Here is a 17,932-nt window from a genome sequence, read left to right on the forward strand (position 1 = left end):
AGGGCATTTAAATCCTGTTTCCTCAGAATTAGTCAGGTGATGTTTCATCAGAACAGTAAATATCACTGGTCTCTCTTTGCTGTTCAGTGTGTGTGTATATGAATGTACACTATGTGTGCACTCTTGAGTGGCCCATGCACGCTGGTTTACTGGTCCATAAATTAAAGTAGCCTAAGTTAAAGTAAAATGTATCCTTACCAGTGTGTCTGCAAGCTTATACAGCTCAAGTGTCATGTCATGTCATAGTCACAAGTTCAATCTCCCCCACCTGCATGTATGTACTGCCACAAGCAATCATGTCATCGTTTTAACATTTGCAGTCAAATGTGTGCAATCTATTGATCATTCATTAATCAAGGGGTTCTTCTTCTATTTAACAAGATATCCCTGTAGGGCTGCCTCCAGCCCCGATGATAAGTGGGTGAGTGGGTGTTCACCCTGCATGCAACTACATGTACGCACAGTCCTGTGTAGATTATTCGTACATAATGAGAACGACTAAGATTCTTATGCTCAGGTTTTTTTCCTGCATAAACCTTGATTGATTTGTAATCTCTATTGTAAGACTTTGGTTAACCAAAACCAGGTTAGACATAAGTAACAGTAGTGTATGACACCTCAGTAGGCCTACTGCCATTCCTCAGCAATCAAAGACAAGAAGACTGATATGAGGTTTACCAGATCACAAATTGTCCAAGTTTTCAATATGGGTTAAAATCGCTTTTATTTCCCGGTGAACACACACACACATAACTTCAGGATGTCATGGGCGTACCTTGCTCGTCATGCCACAGTGGCATAGAGAAATGGCGCCACTTGCTGGGATAAAGAAGAACTGCAATTATACAGAATTAAATTTCTCCCCTGACTCAGTCAGACATTTCTTGTAGAATAACAAAACCGTCTTGTTCTTCTAACCGTAACACATTCTTCTTCAGCAAATGTTAAAAACATCAAACTAAAAACTTAACCGTATCAAAGCAAAATATTTTAGGCAACTTCCACACAATTCCAAAATGAATTCCAGAGGTAGATCAGCTCATGTTTTAAAAACATTTCACACAGAGTGGATTCATCCCTGAAATAAATATTTCTAAATTACAGCACACAATACAGAAAAGTCATCCAGTCTTACAGCTGAGAATCTGACCCATACTGGTGTCCGCTCCCCAAAGCCACAGTTGATAACGATGTTCACTACTTGTTGGTTGCAATGCAATAACCCATTGTCAAACCATTCAGTTGCTAACTGGCTAGCAACTATGGTGCTTTGAAAGGAACACTTGATAGAGCATCAGACAACAACTCTGGCCTCCTACTGGTCACGTCCCTAACAGGTCTCAGGCACTGATTCCCGAGGTGCTGACGGCGGTCCTCCTGAGTTCTAGGTACACTGCAGAAGAACCATAGAAGACCTACGGACCCGGAGTCTGTAGAAGTCGAGGCCTAAGCTCTGCCCAGGTCTGCTCCAGCCGCTCCTTTACAGCCGGCGGGGCAAAGGTGCAGCCAATGGCCCTCTGGGATAGGTCCCACATGACCTCTTTGCTGAGGTCAAAGGTCGAGGCTGCCAGCTGGTACTCCTGGGACAGGCTGGTGCAGAAGACACCTTTATCATCCGTCTAAGAGTGGAGAAAGATGATGAGAAGATGATGATTAATAAAGGTGCTTCAGGTAGCACATGATTAACCTCTTAGCGCAGAGCCTATGTTATAACCTTACTGTCACCAAGATTGTAATGGCTATGTCTTAATCTGTTACTTAAGGCTCTCTGTACTGTCATAGCATTGTTGTTATGATGTAGTTGAGTATTTTCAGCAAATAGTGAAATAGCCCGCCGTCGACCCCATCTGCAGTAAGAGGCTACTTATGTTCTGTTACTAACACACATACACACACACAAACACACATACAGTTCATGCCATGCACGTCAAAGATGCTTAAATGGTTGAGAAAAAGAGCAAAGATGAGTTGCGTCTGTGGGGTAGTAGTATGAAAAAACCTTCAGGTGCTCATCGTAATCCAAAGTTACAAAAACTTGTAGTGGAGAGAGAGAGGGTCCGAGGCACTCTGAAGTACAATTAGCCCTGAAGAAGGTCGCACGCGACCGAAACGCGTCTGCTATTGTCCATGTATCAATAAAGGACTTTTAATTGTACTTCAGAGTGCCTCGGACCCTCTCTCTCTCCATGCTTAAAAGGTTGTTGTGTTTATCAGAATATACAGTGGTGTACCGGTACTAACTTTCATTTAACAGAGATGCCTTGCCAAACTATAGGTAATTGATGTTTGCAATACTGTCATATGAGCTGCACATGAAAAATAACAGCTGATGTTCTATAAATACGTTTAGCACGTTTAGCACAGCTAAACTGATGTTCTATAAATACGTTTAGCACAGCTTTCCTTTTTTCTTTTTTAAAGCTTTTTTGCCTTTATTTTTGATAGGACAGTGGAGGAGAGACAGGAAATGAATGGGGAGAGAGAGAGATGGGGAAGGATCGGAAAATGACCCGGGGGGGAATCAAACCCGGGTCGCCGGCGCAGCAACCCAGTGCCCTACCATTAGGCCACGGCAGGGCCCAGCACAACTTTTCTTTCTCAGTATTGATGTTCCTCTGATAACCGCACTTTGCCTTTGCAGGGCAGTATTAAGAGTGTAAATCACAGCCTCCATGACGATACGATTCAATATCAATATCTTATTATTCGATGCGATGCGATTATTTTCGATACTTAAAGGGACACTGTGTGAGATTTTTAGTTGTTTATTTCCAGAATTCATGCTACCCATTCACTAATGTTACCTTTTTCATGAAAATGTATCACCACCATGAAATTCTAAGTATTCATTATGACTGGAAAAATTGCACTTTCCATACATGAAAAGGGGGATCTACTCCATGGTCCGCCATTTTGAACTTCCATAAATAGCCATTTGTAGCTGCAAAAATGACTGTACTTGGGCCATAATAGAAAATATTAGTTTATTACTCAGTAAACTATCATGAAAAGGTCAAATTTGGCAATAGGCGACACAGTTTCAATGAGTAGCATAGTTGCAGTACCTTTTTTGACCATTTCCTGCACAGTGTCCCTTTAAGAATGCCCCATGATGCGATGCATTTCGATTCGATTAAATTTTTCCAGATTACTTTTTCACTTCTATTATGTTATGGAGCAAGGACATTGGACAGGGGCCAGCGATTCGATTATTTTTGATACTTAAGAATGTCCCACGATACCATGCGATGCGATGCGATACCATGCGATGCGATGCGACTCAATCGTCAGATTATATGGTGATACATCGATACATTTCGATTATTGAGCTTATTTACACCCCTAGGCAGTATAGCAGTGTGTTGGAACAGAGAGGAAGATCACTACTCACACAGATGATGCATGGATGGCCCAGCTTGTACCAGTGCTGAAAATGATGCTTATCGTACGAGGGGACGGTCTGGCCTTTCACATTGGAGGTCAAGCACAACTCTGCAACGGGACAAAAAAAAACGATTTTTATAATTACTCATGACCTAGCATCACCATCCCTCCCCTAAACTACATCACAGTTTGAATCACCAGCCAAAGACAAAGATGTTTACATAAGACAACATTTTTCTTTGGTCATCGGTGTTGCAGAGTATCAAAATCTTCAAGTCTGGTCCAAGTTGCTAACCTTACCCAGGGGGATGTTATTCCATCTAAGTTGCTAACCTTACCCAGGGGGATGTTATTCCATCCAAGTTGCTAACCTTACCCAGGGGGATGTTATTCCATCTAAGTTGCTAACCTTACCCAGGGGGATGTTATTCCATCTAAGTTGCTAACCTTACCCAGGGGGATGTTATTCCATCTAAGTTGCTAACCTTACCCAGGGGGATGTTATTCCATCTAAGTTGCTAACCTTACCCAGGGGGATGTTATTCCATCTAAGTTGCTAACCTTACCCAGGGGGATGTTATTCCTTCTGACTTTCTCCACTAGGCTGCTGGTGCCGCCCATGTCTGTGTGGAGGAAGGTGCCGTGGCCGATGCGGTCGGGAGGAAGGTCCAGCAGCAGCTCGGACTCATCTGCCTGAGACGACACCTACCGGCAATAATAATAAAAATACACATTTACACACATACAATCAGTCAGTTTTATAGCTAGGAGGAGGCTTCACTTTTGGGTGCTAGCCCAGATGGTGAATTCAGTTTTTCAAGAAGAGGTCACATCTTGCATACAGTGAAAAAATTAAGAGGTTCAATAAGCCAGTTAGTAATTAATTACCTCCGCCAAGGAGCTTATGTTTTCAGTCGCGTTGCTTTGTCTGTCTGTGTGACATAGTCAAATGTTCTATCAAACCGCTTCCTTGGCGGAGGTCTGCACTCTATGAGTGCATTTCTAATTAACCGTTTAGTCTTTGTCTTCAACACATAAGCCATCACAGGCGACGTCACATCAACATCAGGTGACAGGCAAAAGTAGCCGAAAATTGTCAGGTACAAAACTTTTACCTTGTACATGGGTGGTTGACGTGACGCCTTGTTTTTTCGTAACATTGGTTAAAAGCCTACAAAACTATTACTATAGTTATTTTTCCTTTAAAAAACAAAAGTCAATGAAAGAAGATGTGGTACATTATGTTTCATATTAGTCTTAGATGAGAAGAAACATTTTTGTTGAGATTTATGTAAAAGGTCTTTATGTCAAATATCCTGCAGTGTGACTGTAACATTAATGAAACCTGGAATATAATATATATATATAAATTAACCAACAACATTTTGAATAATGTATGAAGCATTTGGCATGATTGCATAAATATTAACTTTATATTAAGATATGTGAATGTGAAAAAACTCAAGACAGTAATATTAACTACAAGTTCAATTTCGTAACACAAATTGCGTCCTGTGTGGTGACATGTATGTCAATGTTTGTGAATGGGCAGCTGTAAGGCCAACTACAAGGGTCTTGAAGACTGGCTCCTAACTAGTCAGTACCTCAGTTATTGGAGAGTGCTGTGGAAGTTTATGGTGACTATTAACCTCTTAATATGTCTTCATATTGCAATGTTTCTGTCACGCAATGCTTAGGTTCATTTTATGGTGTCCTGTGGTGTGACTGGTCTTATAGAAGGAAAAAAAGGTTTTTTTTATAAATGAAAACACATATTAAGATGAAACACAATACCATTATCAAGTTAGCATGAGCTCAGATGTCAGTCATGTATACAAAAGGATTAAAATGGCCATAATGCAGTGAATTTCCTGTGGCGTGACTTCATTTTCCTGCGGTGTGACATGCCTAATGTGTTGATGCAGGACACATTTTCCCAAAAATAAGGCGAAATTCCACAGACCACTAAGGGCTTCATTTTTTTCAGTTTTTTTTCCAATTTTTTCCATCATTTTTTTCAGGAATTGGAAAAACTTGTTGTTTTTTTGTGTTACGCCCTTAAACGTCAACCACCCACATACAGTGGTTTTTAAAAAAGAAAACCTGTGTGACCCCTGCGGTTAAGGTAGCCACCTTGACAAAAAATCACCTACCACCTTGACCTGATCTCCAAAAACAGAAAGATTTTGTATTGTCAATCTAATGTAATAATCTGTGCAATTTAATTCCTGAAATTGCTTTATCAAAAGGTTATACCCCACCACCATCGCCACAATATTTGATTCAATGCTCTGCAGAAGACACTGACGTCACTGATATTATCAGAGGAATATCACATGACATGTCACACACTCATAAACTCATAAACATCACATGACTGACACTTCTTTCTGCTACTGCAGTGTCGATAGACTCAGTTGACATTGCACAACGACTACATGCACAGATAGTCAATCAATGCACTCTGGGCTGGAATGTTGTATGATGGTTAAAAATCATGTTCGACTTGACCAAAATTAGTCCTGACATCACAAAGACGTGACATGCCACATGGTTCCAAACCCTCACGAGATCAAAGTGTTTGCAGACGGACCGTACAACTCCTGCACTTGCTGATCTCTGTTGATGCTCGTTGCAAGGGTCGGCATACCGCCTCCGCAGTGATGCACCCTTGAACTGATTGGCCAAAAGTTCACTGACGTCTATGTAGTAGGCGCGTTGTCCTCCTCCCCATCTGCCGTAAGCCTCGCATGTCATGTGCTACGTAGTTCAAACTGGTGTAAGCTCATTGTCTCGTGAGGATTTGTGTTTGACTAAAAAAACCTTTACAACAGTTGGTGGAAAGTAACTTCACAGGGGCACCATAATTGATTGTCGGGCAAGTTTACCTTGTCTTCTGTGACGTTATAAGATATCTTTTGCAAATTGTAGAGATATTTTATGCTTACGACTCAAAATAGAATGTTGAGTGGTGCGTTGTGCATGTGTGTTTACGATTTGAGACAAGATTGTCAGTAACGACTCTCTGCATGCGTATGGCACAAATCAACGTTAAAAATTGGGATACAAAATTAAAGTTGTGTAGTGCCTAGGTAACTATTCAGTAATGTTTAGGTAACTGTGCTGTGATGTGCTGTGCTGTGCTGTGCTATACAGTACCTCAGACAGGTGGAGGGCTAGTTTTAGTCCGCTGTTCTTGGCCCTTTGCAAAGAAGGAAGGAAATCTCTGCCATGGCCCACCTGAAACAGACAGCACAGAGGGCACTGAAGCAAAGCACACCGATTGGCTCAGAGAGCTCTGACACCATTTGATGGGTGACTACAGCTCCAGGCCTTTTTATTAGAATACCATGAAAAAGTTGATTTATTTCCATAATTCCATCAATAATGTTAAACTGTCATGGATTGTAGATTCATGGCCCAGTTTTTTAACTATTCCAATCATTAAATTGTTTATTTTTACACATTTTGGTCTTCCAGCTCAAAAAAACCATGAATTGGGGAATTCACATCATTAGAATATTGTAATAAAATCACAATTTTCTTCATCAAAATTTGTTTCACATCAGTGCACATCAAATCAGTTGAACTTTGGTACTTCCTACACAACATGCAATGTTCAATACTTGGTTAGGACTCTCTCTGTCTTAATATTATTAATAATAACGGCCATGATGCGTTTAACATTGAAGTCAATGGCAGAAACAGTGCATGGGAGTAATGGAAGGCCAGATATCCTTGATGCTTTGCCGTCAGCTGTTTTTGTATAGCTGACCTGGTGTCCCACACTTCCCTCTTCAATATACCCGAAGATTTCCATGCCACGTTTTGGTGTTAACTCACCAGTTTAATTCTAACTGAACAGAAATTAAACCCCATTCATTTTCAATGGGGATTCATTTCTGGTTATTTAGAATTAAACTGGTGAGTTAGCGCCAAAACGTGGCATGGAAATCTACAGGGTATATTGAAGAGTGAAGTGTGGGGTACCAGGTGAACAAACAAGAACAGCTGACAGCAAAGCATCAAGGATATCTGGGCTTCCATAACTGCCATGCACTGTTTTTCCATTGACTTCAATGTTAAACGCATCATGGCCATTATGAAGACAGAGAATGTCCTAACCAAGTATTGACCATTGCATGTTATGTAGAAAGTACCAAATTTCAACTGATATAATGTGACCCGAATTTTGATGAAGAAAAATGTGATTTTATAACAATATTCTAATAATGCGAATTCCCCAATTCATGGGTTTTTTGAGCTGGAAGGCCAACGTATATAAAAAGAAAAAAAATAATGATTGGAATAGTTAAAAAACTGGGCCATGAATCTACAATCCATGACAGTTTAACATTATTGATGGAATTATGGAAATAAATCAACTTTTTCATGGTATTCTAATAAAAAGGCCTGGAGCTGTATGTGTAACAGAGGCTAACTAGCAGAGTTGGCGTGGAACGACTAGTTGGCTAGTCTCTTGGCCCAGCGGTATCGTACTGTGTCTCCCATTGCCGGACCGTTGTAGTTGACGAGGTCGCACGTTCGATCCCCGAGGGGGGTGAACAGGTGCAAGATGACCTCCGTCACATATGGGTCAGTAAGAGCTACCATTTGAGTTGGTCAGAATCAGTGCTGCTTCTGATAGCGTAGCAGATAGTGTAGCAGCCCATTGTGGACCCTTTGAAATAGGGCTGCACAATTAATCGAAAATAATCGAAAATTGTGATAAAATCATGAAATCGAAGTCGTGATTTCAATCGTGATTTAATCGTGGCAATAGTGACCTACCTTTGAGAGCGTCCTTGAAGCCAGAACATACTGACAGGCTGGTGTTTCTAGCCAGAAATCTGTTCACCTAAGTTTCATGCTATTGCCTTTACATAATTATTACAATTCATTTTATTTTGCTCATCCCGTATATAATTCATTCTTGGTTATATTTCATCTTGTTATAATTTTCAAAAAAATCTGCAAAAAATCAATAATCTTGATTAATAATCGTGATTACGATTTTGACCAAAATAATCGTGATTATGATTTTTTCCATAATCGTGCAGCCCTACTTTGAAACAACAAAAGGCAAAATGGAAGGAGTCTGTTCTCAGGAGACTTACAGTTGGATCACCACTGAGATCTAGGCCCACCACCACGCCATCGCTGGACAGCATGAACTCCTCTGCCAGCTTCACCGTCTCCATGGCCACCTCAGGGCCGTTTCGGCGGTCCACAGCCACCAAGAACCTACAGGGCAAAAAAACACCAGGCTGTCAGATACTTCTCACTTAACTCGACATTAACATGGCACCCCCATAATCACTGCCATGCTACATGTTAAAACTACAGGACCACACTCAGGTCTTACATTCTAGCATCAAACAAACAATCACATTAAGGTGTTACAATTAAGCCGCACACAATCACTGAGAACGTTACCTGACTGGTAATTAAACTGTATCCTGGCCTGACCATACATAAGCTCCATTCAAAAACAAATGCTTCCACTTTACATCTGGTTCGGGTGCTCTAGGAAGGCTTTAGTATTGTTACCAGACAACCAGACAAACAACCAATCAGCAAACGGGGGAGGGGAGATGTAGGGGTGATGCAAATTTCAAATTTTAACAAAATTTGCCACTTCCACAAGTAAAAGTTTATCAATTCGGCCCCTCCAGATCCCCTGTACAAATACGCCATATGGGGAGATTTTGCAATGTGACACAACCAAATGTTAGCGATTGGACAAAATGAAACAGAGATTAGCTCTCCCTCCACTACTCGTTTGTCAATTGAGCTTCCAGACCCTCTGTGGCAAAAAATGTGCGAGGGTATGGTAAGACCAGGCTAACGTAGGGCAAGGAAGAACAGCACATCAGTGACTACTGAGTCTGAGGAAGGGCCGTGGTGGCCGGAAACGCCACAAAAATAATAATGGATTAAAAGGGAGGTCATCGGTGTACGGTTCTTTCTTGCCCTACACGTTATGCTTTGACCCTGCACCCGGCCAAAAAGGAATTGGATGTGCGTGAGCTCTGACTGGAAGACCAGGCTAACGGCCATTACTGCATGTCCTAAAAGAAGTGGCAGTAAAGCTTCAAACTCAGCTGGTCAGTACTCAAGAGCTGTTTAATTCTTACCTGACGTCGATGTCCACACCCTCCTGTTTGCACTGCTGAATAGCTCCTAGAACAGTCTCCACATATCTTCTCTTTGTCATTCCTTCAAATGTGAACACAGTTAGAAAGCCTGATGGTGAAACTACTACTGTAAAGTTGTACATCTAATGCAAATTACAGTGCATTTAATGCCAATTAACTTGCTGACAAGGTACATTAAAGATCATTTCAAATTAACCTGATTTGGGGTCTTCGCGAGGCGTACTCCTCAACTCCAGATACTTCACTCCATCATCTGCAAACTCTTTTATCACATCTTTGGCAACCTGGAAGATCAGCATTGCTCATTTGTACACAGATCACACATCAAGACACAAGCAAGTATTTAAAAGGCATTGCACTGACCATTAAAATGTCCTCTTCAGTGTCAACCAACTGGTGAATTACCTTGAACACTTGGAAGCACCTGGAACAGACATACAGTTAACTCCTCCCATTGTGTCTAAAGAGAGTCCTCGTGCCATGTAGGTCATTGTTACATTTCTCATGACAGGTCTCATACAATGGCCAAGACTTGTACCTATGAAGCTTGTCTACAGGGTAAGCACAGTAAACGTAATACATGACCTTAGTCAGTTCACATTTTAAGTTAGCAGGGGATTGTTTTTTTTACCCTGTGCTGTACGTTTTGTCAAAGCCTGTGGCTGTTATTTGATGCAGACAGTGCTAGGACTTTCATTGATTGCTAAAAATCGGCTCTTTTATAATCATAATCATCATCATCTTCATAATACTAATCTAATCTAATTAACAGTCTTTAAAACAGCAAATGGGTCTTAAAAATAACTTACTCCTCAAGTGTGCGCTGACCACTTCGAATAGCGGTCATACTGTGTTGGATGTTGAGGTGCGGTTTGCGAGCAATGAGTTTATCAATAGTTTCGGAGCTGACTGAACCGTTGAGATGTGCATGAAGTTCCTGTGGTAGAAAACACAAAACTCATAAGTAGACCCAACATATTTATCTTCTCCAACGGCTGTATCTGGTTTAATCCTTACGATTAAGAGAAGATGAGAGATCCCACGAATGCGACATCCCCTTCAACAAGACCAAATATTCAGGCAGTGCACTTACCACTTTAGGTAAGTGGCGATAGAAATCAATATCATCTGCCATTTTCCTGTGAAAACACGACGCGTCCACACGCTTTAATTCTGTCGAAATATATCACCGTACTAAAATGATCACTCTGACAGATTCATTCAACTGACCATATGCACAAAACTTTACAATTACAAATGACATCATTTGCGTCGCTCAAATCCTACCCCCTGCCACTTACCGACAAGAATGGTTCCTAGTTCCAGTCCATCAGAAGAAAAACAATCCAACTCCACGGCAGCATCATGATTCATCAGACTCAAACCAGAAGCAGAGGTTTCTATTTTCCGTAAATAATTTCTCTATTTTATTTTACTTTTAAAATGTTAGTGTTCTGTTATTATTGTTATTAATTCTGAGCTTGAAAAGCAGGGCATGCAATGGCATTGTAGCTGCCTAAATGTAGGCTACTTTGTTCTCTTCATTCAGTATGGCATGGGGTTAAAGGGTTAGGCCAAATTCATAGGTCTACCGAACTCAACACAACGAAATCAACTGAACTAAACCAAATATTGTGTTTTTTATATATATTTATATTTATTTTTTTCCCAGTGCTGATCCATTATACAGTGATTGGCTGTGATTTTCTTGGACCTAGGCCTATAGCCTACTATTTTGAACTTAGAGAAATTCACCACACAAACATCTCCAACAGAGACATTTATTTACGGCAATATTTACAAATAATGGCTTTTTCACTGTCTGTAAATTATCATGATGATTCCATATTTAATATGCTGTGGCATTTTTCATTAGCCTACTGACTTTACAATACAAACACTAAAACATGGCTTCTATAATTCGATAGGCTATATAAAGTGACATGAATATCCGAATGGCCACACTCATAGGAGTACGGCATCAATCAAGTACATCGATCATCCATACCATGGTGGTTCTATCATGAAATACTAAGCAGCACAATGGGTGTTTCATATCCCCCATACTCACATCTGTTCCCCTGTCCTCACACCTTGGGCCAAATCGTCGATCTGGTTAAAGTCAGTTTTCGCTTATATGGGACAAAAATAACATTATAAACACATATGAAAATGTAAGCCTTGTTGACAAACCAATTTTGAAACAAAGGTGAATGACCTAATGTGCCCAGGCTGTTTTTCCAGATACATCACACATGTATGTTGAATGCTAAGTGAATGTCAAAAATAAAACAGATTTTATTTTGATGAGGCACGAGGTTTGAGGGCAGAGGAAAAAGGATGTGAGTTTGAGGAAATGATTTGTACCCACTGACAGGGATGCACGTCCCAAGTTGAGAAAGTAAAAACCCTAGAAGAACTACACATAATTCTCTCCAGCCAATTCAATGAACCGGATGATCCTAATTACCACACTCCTGAGAGGACTTTTACTTTCTCAATGCAGTTTGTCTGCCTCTGCCCATTGACTTCCTTCCTCTCTTCCCCTCCAGTGATGGGCAAAATGGAGTCATGACTCATTAGTTTACAGTCCAGTGCCACATATTCCAAATGACTTGGTTTTAGTACCTGTCCAGTTCAGCCAGGCGTTTGGCTGATCAAAGGATCACCTGGTTGAATCGCACAGGTAAAACAATGCCTTTTTGAATATGTGGCTGTAGATTGTAACTAGTTGAAGGTAAAGATTGTGCTCATCCCAGGAAAGGGCGCAGGACAAAGGTTGACTGTAGTTTTCAGAGCGGGGAGTCTGCACACTTGAGGGAGAGTCCGATGAAGACTGTTGAAGTCGAAACGTAATCCAGCCATGAAATAATAATAAAACAACAAAAAGGATGTCAAGTGTGCACAGCAGACTCCTCACTCTGAAAACACTAGATTTTAACTAATCAGTCCATTTTGCCCACCACAGCTCCCCTCCCCTGCCCTTCGACCCATGTTCCTTTTCCTTGCTGCCAGAGATCCCATGAGCAAAATTGATTAATTAGTTTACAATCTAGTGCCACATATTCCAAATTATTTGGTTTTAGTACCTGTCCAATTCAGCCAGGTGTTTGGCTGGTAGAATGATCACCTGGTTGAATTGCACAGGTAAAACAAGGTCATTTTGAATATGTGGCGCCAACAACTAGATAACTAATCAGTCCATTTGGCCCATCACTGCTCCCCTTCCTTTGCCTGGCTCTTGCCCGACCTGTAGTTCCACGCAGCTTTGTGAGCTCCACTACTAGGTCTGGGAGACTGTAGCAGGATTCCGTTTCTCCTGTCAAAAAAATATTCGTAGCATTTATTGCTTCAATATCAACAAATTCATTCAAAAACGTTTGCTGTTGATCTCTAAAGCGTCTATATTATGTGGGACTCCTCAATGTGAGCTGCCATTGATATTGAAGAAATAAATGCTCCAATTATTTTTTGACTGGAGACATGGACGCCTGCTATAGTCTCCCAGACCTCTGTGGGTGTTGGAGTTCCACCAGGGGGCTCCAGAGCTACACACACACACCAAGGTCTGGTAGGAACCAGGCTACCCCTTCCCTGCCCTTCAACCCCTGCCCTTTGCTGCCAGTCAGAGATCACATGAGCTGGCACTTGTCGGCGGTCTTCTTGAGGTCCTCCACGGTGGCCTGGGCTTTGTCCTTCAGCTGGTCCAGGTCCATGTTCTGCAGGCTGCTGAGCTGGCCCAGCACCGACTGCTTGCTCTCCTCCTCCTGGTTGTCCTCGGCGATCATCTTGGCCAGCTCGGTCGGCAGCTCCACGTCGTCAGCCGCCTGGTTGATCTGCTCGGCGTCCAGCTCACTCTGCGGGGTGGGGGTGGGGTGAGGTGCGTGCGTGTGTGTGTGTGTGTGTGTGCGTGTGTGTGTGTGTGTGTGTGTGTGTGTGTGTGAGAGAGAGAGAGAGAGAGAGAGAGAGAGAGAGAGAGAGAGAGAGAGAGAGAGAGAGAGAGAGAGAGATAGAGAGATAGAGAGAGAGAGAGAGAGAGAGAGAGGTGGAGTATCAGGTGTGTGTGTGTGTGTGTGTGTGTGTGTGTGTGTGTGTGTGTGTGTGTGTGTGTGAGAGAGAGAGAGAGAGAGAGAGAGAGAGAGAGAGAGAGAGAGAGAGAGAGAGAGAGAGAGAGAGAGAGAGAGAGAGAGTGAAAGAGAAAGAGAAATGGAAAGGCCGTGTGTGTGTGTGGGGGGGGGGTGTCAGGTATTGAGTTGTGTGGGAAAGGGGTCAGGTGGAGGAACAGAGTCAAAGGTCAGCTGTGGGTCAGATAAACAGTTCACCACTCCCTCTCAAATTACACACAGAGACCATCCACCTGTCAGGTTTATTCACTCTATAGGCTAATGCAATGTATGTACCAAAGAATCCAAAACATTATGTCATCTATATGTACATCTATATGTACACTGCTGGAGAGACCACTAAAACGCTCGGAATTGTTTACTTTAAACACCTGGTGACATGATCAACAAATTAAATCACAGTATACCCACTTTTAATTTCACCACTGTCCCCACCCCCTGACTGGCCAAGGCAGCCTGAAATATAAATCTAAATTGATCTATACTAAAATAAGCATTAGATAATCATGTAGCAATCTATCTATGTACTGTCTAATGCCCTGTTGGCTATATAATCCTGATGATATTTAGCTTTCACACCTTAGGCAGTCTGTATTTCTCCCTGAAGTGTGTTCTGATGGTGGCTCTCTCCGCCTTCTTCTGTGCAAAACTGGCATCTCTCTCCATCCTAGAGGAACACCACACACAAGTTAGGGTCTCCATAAATTGTGTGTGTGTGTGTGTGTGTGTGTGTGTGTGTGTGTGTGTGTGTGTGTGTGTGTGTGTGTGTGTGTGTGTGTGTGTGTGTGTGAGAGAGAGAGAGAGAGAGAGAGAGAGAGAGAGAGAGAGAGTACTGTATGTGTGTGTGTGTGTGTGTGTGTGTGTGTGTGTGTGTGTGTGTGTGTGTGTGTGTGTGTGAGAGAGAGAGAGAGAGAGAGAGAGAGAGAGAGAGAGTACAGTATGTATGTGTGTGTGCATGCGCACGAGTGCGTACATACGTGGGTATGTGCATGTGCATGAGCGGGATTGGCTGTGGAATTTTGGCAAATGTAAATGAAAATGCTTCAATGCTCACTTGTAAAAATGTGTTTGAGCACCTGACTTGGGATATAAAGTATGGTCAGTGGGGAGTTAGAGATTGTTTGAGCGAAGATCTGGGCTTTGTAAACATCAGATGATGTCCAGGCAAGCCGTGTGAAGACTCGATCCGACACACCTTCCCCAATTGGACACAGTACTGTCACTGCCACACAGCCTGATGCATCCTGGGCCATAAATACACACACAGCAGCAGTCTGTGTGCCCAGGCCAATAGGACTGGCTGTCAATCATACATAAATAACCTGCAGATGCACATTACAGCAATGCTAATGTGCGTTTCACTCCTGAACAGAGAGAGAGAGAGAGACACACACACACACACACACACACACACACACACACACACACACACACACACACACACATACAGTACATGCAAACTTCAAATGCAAACACAAGCCCATTGCTACACACAACCTGTGCCGTTAACGAGCAGGTCTATCTGCATGACTATTTGCTCACCATAATTAATAAAATGTGAGTGTAATTGACGGTGTGTGGGATATTTGTCTATTTTGAATTTGAGGTGTGCAAAAGAGTTCTATGGTGAACAGTAAATATGTAGAGCAGTGGTTCCCAACCTTTGGGCTGGGGCCCACTGGTGGTCCCTGAAGGTATTCCAAGTGGGCCTTGAAATCATTTTCCAAAAATAATAGTCATATTTTGGTGTGTGTTGCTGTTGATTTATTTGAGTTTTATTCTTAATTGGGTCAGAGGGGGGCCCCAAACATTTTTGACAATTTCGAGTGGGCCCCAAGTTGAAAAAGGTTGGGAACGCCTGATGTAGAGGAAAAAAGTAACTGAACTAAGTGTACAGTCCTCGTAAAAGCACAGTCGAGGGGATATTTTTTTGCAGGACCTGTCCGTTTCTGTTTGGCGAGTTTTGGGCATGCTTGCTGTCAGGGAAGCTGACAGGGGGGGACAAAGGGGTCATTTGTCCCGGGCCCAGTAGAGAGGGCCCCCAGAATTGGGTTTCCATTACATTCTACGTATTGGATGGGGGGGCCCTTTCAGATGTCTTTGTCCTGGGCCCAGCCAAAGCTGTCAGCAGCCCTGCTTGCTGTTGTTGTGCTGCTGTGTGTGGCCGGAGGTAGGGAGGAGAGAGGCAGGGCTGGACTGGCCAGCTGGCATACCGGGCATTTCCTGGTGGGCCCTGCACCCTCGTGGGCCCCTATTTTCAGATTTTTAAAAATATATATATATCTATTTTTTATATACGTGTACATATATACATATATATATAATTATTTTTTTTATTATTTTTTTTACATTTCTGAAAATAGGGGCCCACGAGGGTGCGGGGCCCACTGGTGACTCTGGTGAGTTCTGCGCCATTAATTATGAGGGGCCCTTTTAAGCCAAATGTGCCCGGGTCCTATTTCTCCCCCAGCCCAGCCCAGCCCGGGAGAGAGGGCAGCGTATTGCTGAGTGGGAGCATGTGGAGCACATCGCATCTCTCCATACGCATGATGAGACTACTCAGGACAAGGTGACACAGGCTATCGATTCACAACACAGCTGCACTGGAAAGACATCCCAGCATTCCGGCCACCCACTCAAGTTACACACCGGGTAAAAAAAAAAAAAAGTTGCGAGGCAATATCTGCTGCATGGAAGGGCATTAGTGAAACGTGAGTCCATGATAGATATAGATAATTGGATTCTTTCATATGGGTAACAAAGTAGACCAGGGCCTTTATGTACTGTATTGCACTATACTGTATATACTGCATTGTGCAAGTACATTACCCCAGTTCATATATGACTGAGATGAACGTCATTCTGTTACAATCCATCTGGTAGCACACACACACACACACACACACACACACACACACACACACACACACACACACACACACACACACACACACCAGGAGTTCACAAAAATCCAGATGCTGATAATTGAGTGAAATTCACCTGCCACTAATCACTTTCATATTTTTAACCAACATTTGCCTGGTGGCAATTGCCAGTTTCTTTTTTACACACACGTGCGCGCTCTCGCGAGCGTTCTGACTAGTTCTATGGCGTTCTGATAGTAGGAATAGGCATAGGTGTTCAGGAAGCCAGGTCACTGAACGCTCATGTAACACGCACATGCAGACTACCTGTACAACATCAAAACAACAAAACAAAATGTTCTCACTTCTCCTCTGCCAGTTGTTGCTGGTACTCTTCAAACTCCTCCTGGGTCATGCCTGCTGCCGCGGCTTCTCCTCCTGCTCCTCCTTCGGGCTTCGCCTCTGCAACAGTTCCTTTGAGATCCTTCAGCTGCCCACCTATCATGTGTTTCACCATGAAAGCCATCGCTCCTTTCGGTAGAGGAAGGAGAAGAATAGCCTGATATGGTTGTGATGACAGAACTTGGGGGGGGGAAATCTTCGGTTTAAACTGAACAAATTGGAGTTCAGTTTTACTTAGTGAACAAAGGTTTTAGGCTGTTTTTCCGTGATCGACTGACATGGTTGTCTTGAAAAAAGACTTGAGTAAAAGTCGAGGTAATTTCAGCACTCACGCGCAACGGACAGTTCCTCCTCCCGCTGGAGCGTGTGGTGAGTGGAGCGTTCTCTTTGCTTGTCCAGCGTTTAGTTTACATGAGACTGCGCACACACGCCAGCCAGGCAGCCCGTCACATGGATCTCACAACATTCAGCTCCAGTTCTATAAATACCATCTTTCTTAGTCTGTTATACCCTCACTCATTACCATTCTCCCACACACTAAATGTTCAGCTCTCCAGTTTGGGGGTTATACTAGCACAACTAATATGAAAATGCGATTGGATTTTTTTTTTTATTATTATTATTTTTTTTTTTTACCAGAGTTCATGAATTGTGCCATTATTTGGAGTCCTGCTAGACTTCAGAGCACGTTAACTTCTTCCTGCAGATTTGGATCTAAGGATACTTTCACATTATAGTTTACCGGTCATTTGATGAAAACACACAGATGTGGTGTTTGGTGATTGCGCGCAGTTGGCCTATAGGCCTAAGTCCCGTGTTCTTAACCATGTTTTCTTGTGTGAGAGTTGTTGAAATCTAAAAACAGAGAATTACATTTAAGCCTATGTGTTATAATTTTATGTGCAGTGATGTTGAGACAGTTGACTAATGAAATTCAGTATGTGCTAGCCTATTGTCACGGTGGTGTACATTCTGCGTAATTTTTGTTCACGCGGTAGTT

The 17,932-nt window shown here is 42.4% G+C and overlaps 2 protein-coding genes across 2 annotated transcripts; both read right to left on the reverse strand.

Annotated features, from left to right (window-relative positions):
* Positions 1-707: 707 nt before the first annotated feature.
* adal (adenosine deaminase-like) lies at positions 708-10,819 on the reverse strand. The gene is made up of 10 exons (XM_063197078.1): positions 10,636-10,819; positions 10,352-10,479; positions 9,906-9,966; positions 9,739-9,826; positions 9,522-9,603; positions 8,502-8,628; positions 6,544-6,624; positions 3,951-4,089; positions 3,392-3,492; positions 708-1,619 (listed from the first exon to the last, which is right to left on the reverse strand). Exons 1-10 carry the CDS (start codon positions 10,675-10,677, stop codon positions 1,416-1,418), a joined length of 1,053 nt encoding a protein of 350 aa, XP_063053148.1. The 5' UTR covers positions 10,678-10,819; the 3' UTR covers positions 708-1,415.
* Positions 10,820-13,174: 2,355 nt separating this feature from the next.
* cplx3a (complexin 3a) lies at positions 13,175-17,056 on the reverse strand. Its single transcript, XM_063197083.1, has 3 exons — positions 16,896-17,056; positions 14,246-14,333; positions 13,175-13,399 (listed from the first exon to the last, which is right to left on the reverse strand). Exons 1-3 carry the CDS (start codon positions 17,054-17,056, stop codon positions 13,175-13,177), a joined length of 474 nt encoding a protein of 157 aa, XP_063053153.1.
* Positions 17,057-17,932: the final 876 nt, after the last annotated feature.

Source organism: Engraulis encrasicolus, chromosome 4, assembly GCF_034702125.1.
Source record: "Engraulis encrasicolus isolate BLACKSEA-1 chromosome 4, IST_EnEncr_1.0, whole genome shotgun sequence".
Taxonomy (NCBI): Eukaryota; Metazoa; Chordata; class Actinopteri; order Clupeiformes; family Engraulidae; genus Engraulis; species Engraulis encrasicolus.

Bases quoted from the DNA above. Each gene is read 5' to 3' on its own strand.
- adal (XM_063197078.1), bottom strand. From the start codon at position 10,677: ATGGCAGATGATATTGATTTCTATCGCCACTTACCTAAAGTG. The intron at 9,827-9,905 runs GTCAGTGCAATG...CTGATCTTCCAG, and splicing joins CTGAAGAGGACATTTTAATG to GTTGCCAAAGATGTGATAAA. The intron at 3,493-3,950 runs GTAAGGTTAGCA...GTCCCGTTGCAG, and splicing joins AAGGAATAACATCCCCCTGG to AGTTGTGCTTGACCTCCAAT.
- cplx3a (XM_063197083.1), bottom strand. From the start codon at position 17,056: ATGGCTTTCATGGTGAAACACATGATAGGTGGGCAGCTGAAGGATCTC. The intron at 14,334-16,895 runs GTGAGAACATTT...GTGTTCCTCTAG, and splicing joins CAACAACTGGCAGAGGAGAA to GATGGAGAGAGATGCCAGTT. The intron at 13,400-14,245 runs GTGTGAAAGCTA...CCCACCCCGCAG, and splicing joins AGAAATACAGACTGCCTAAG to AGTGAGCTGGACGCCGAGCA.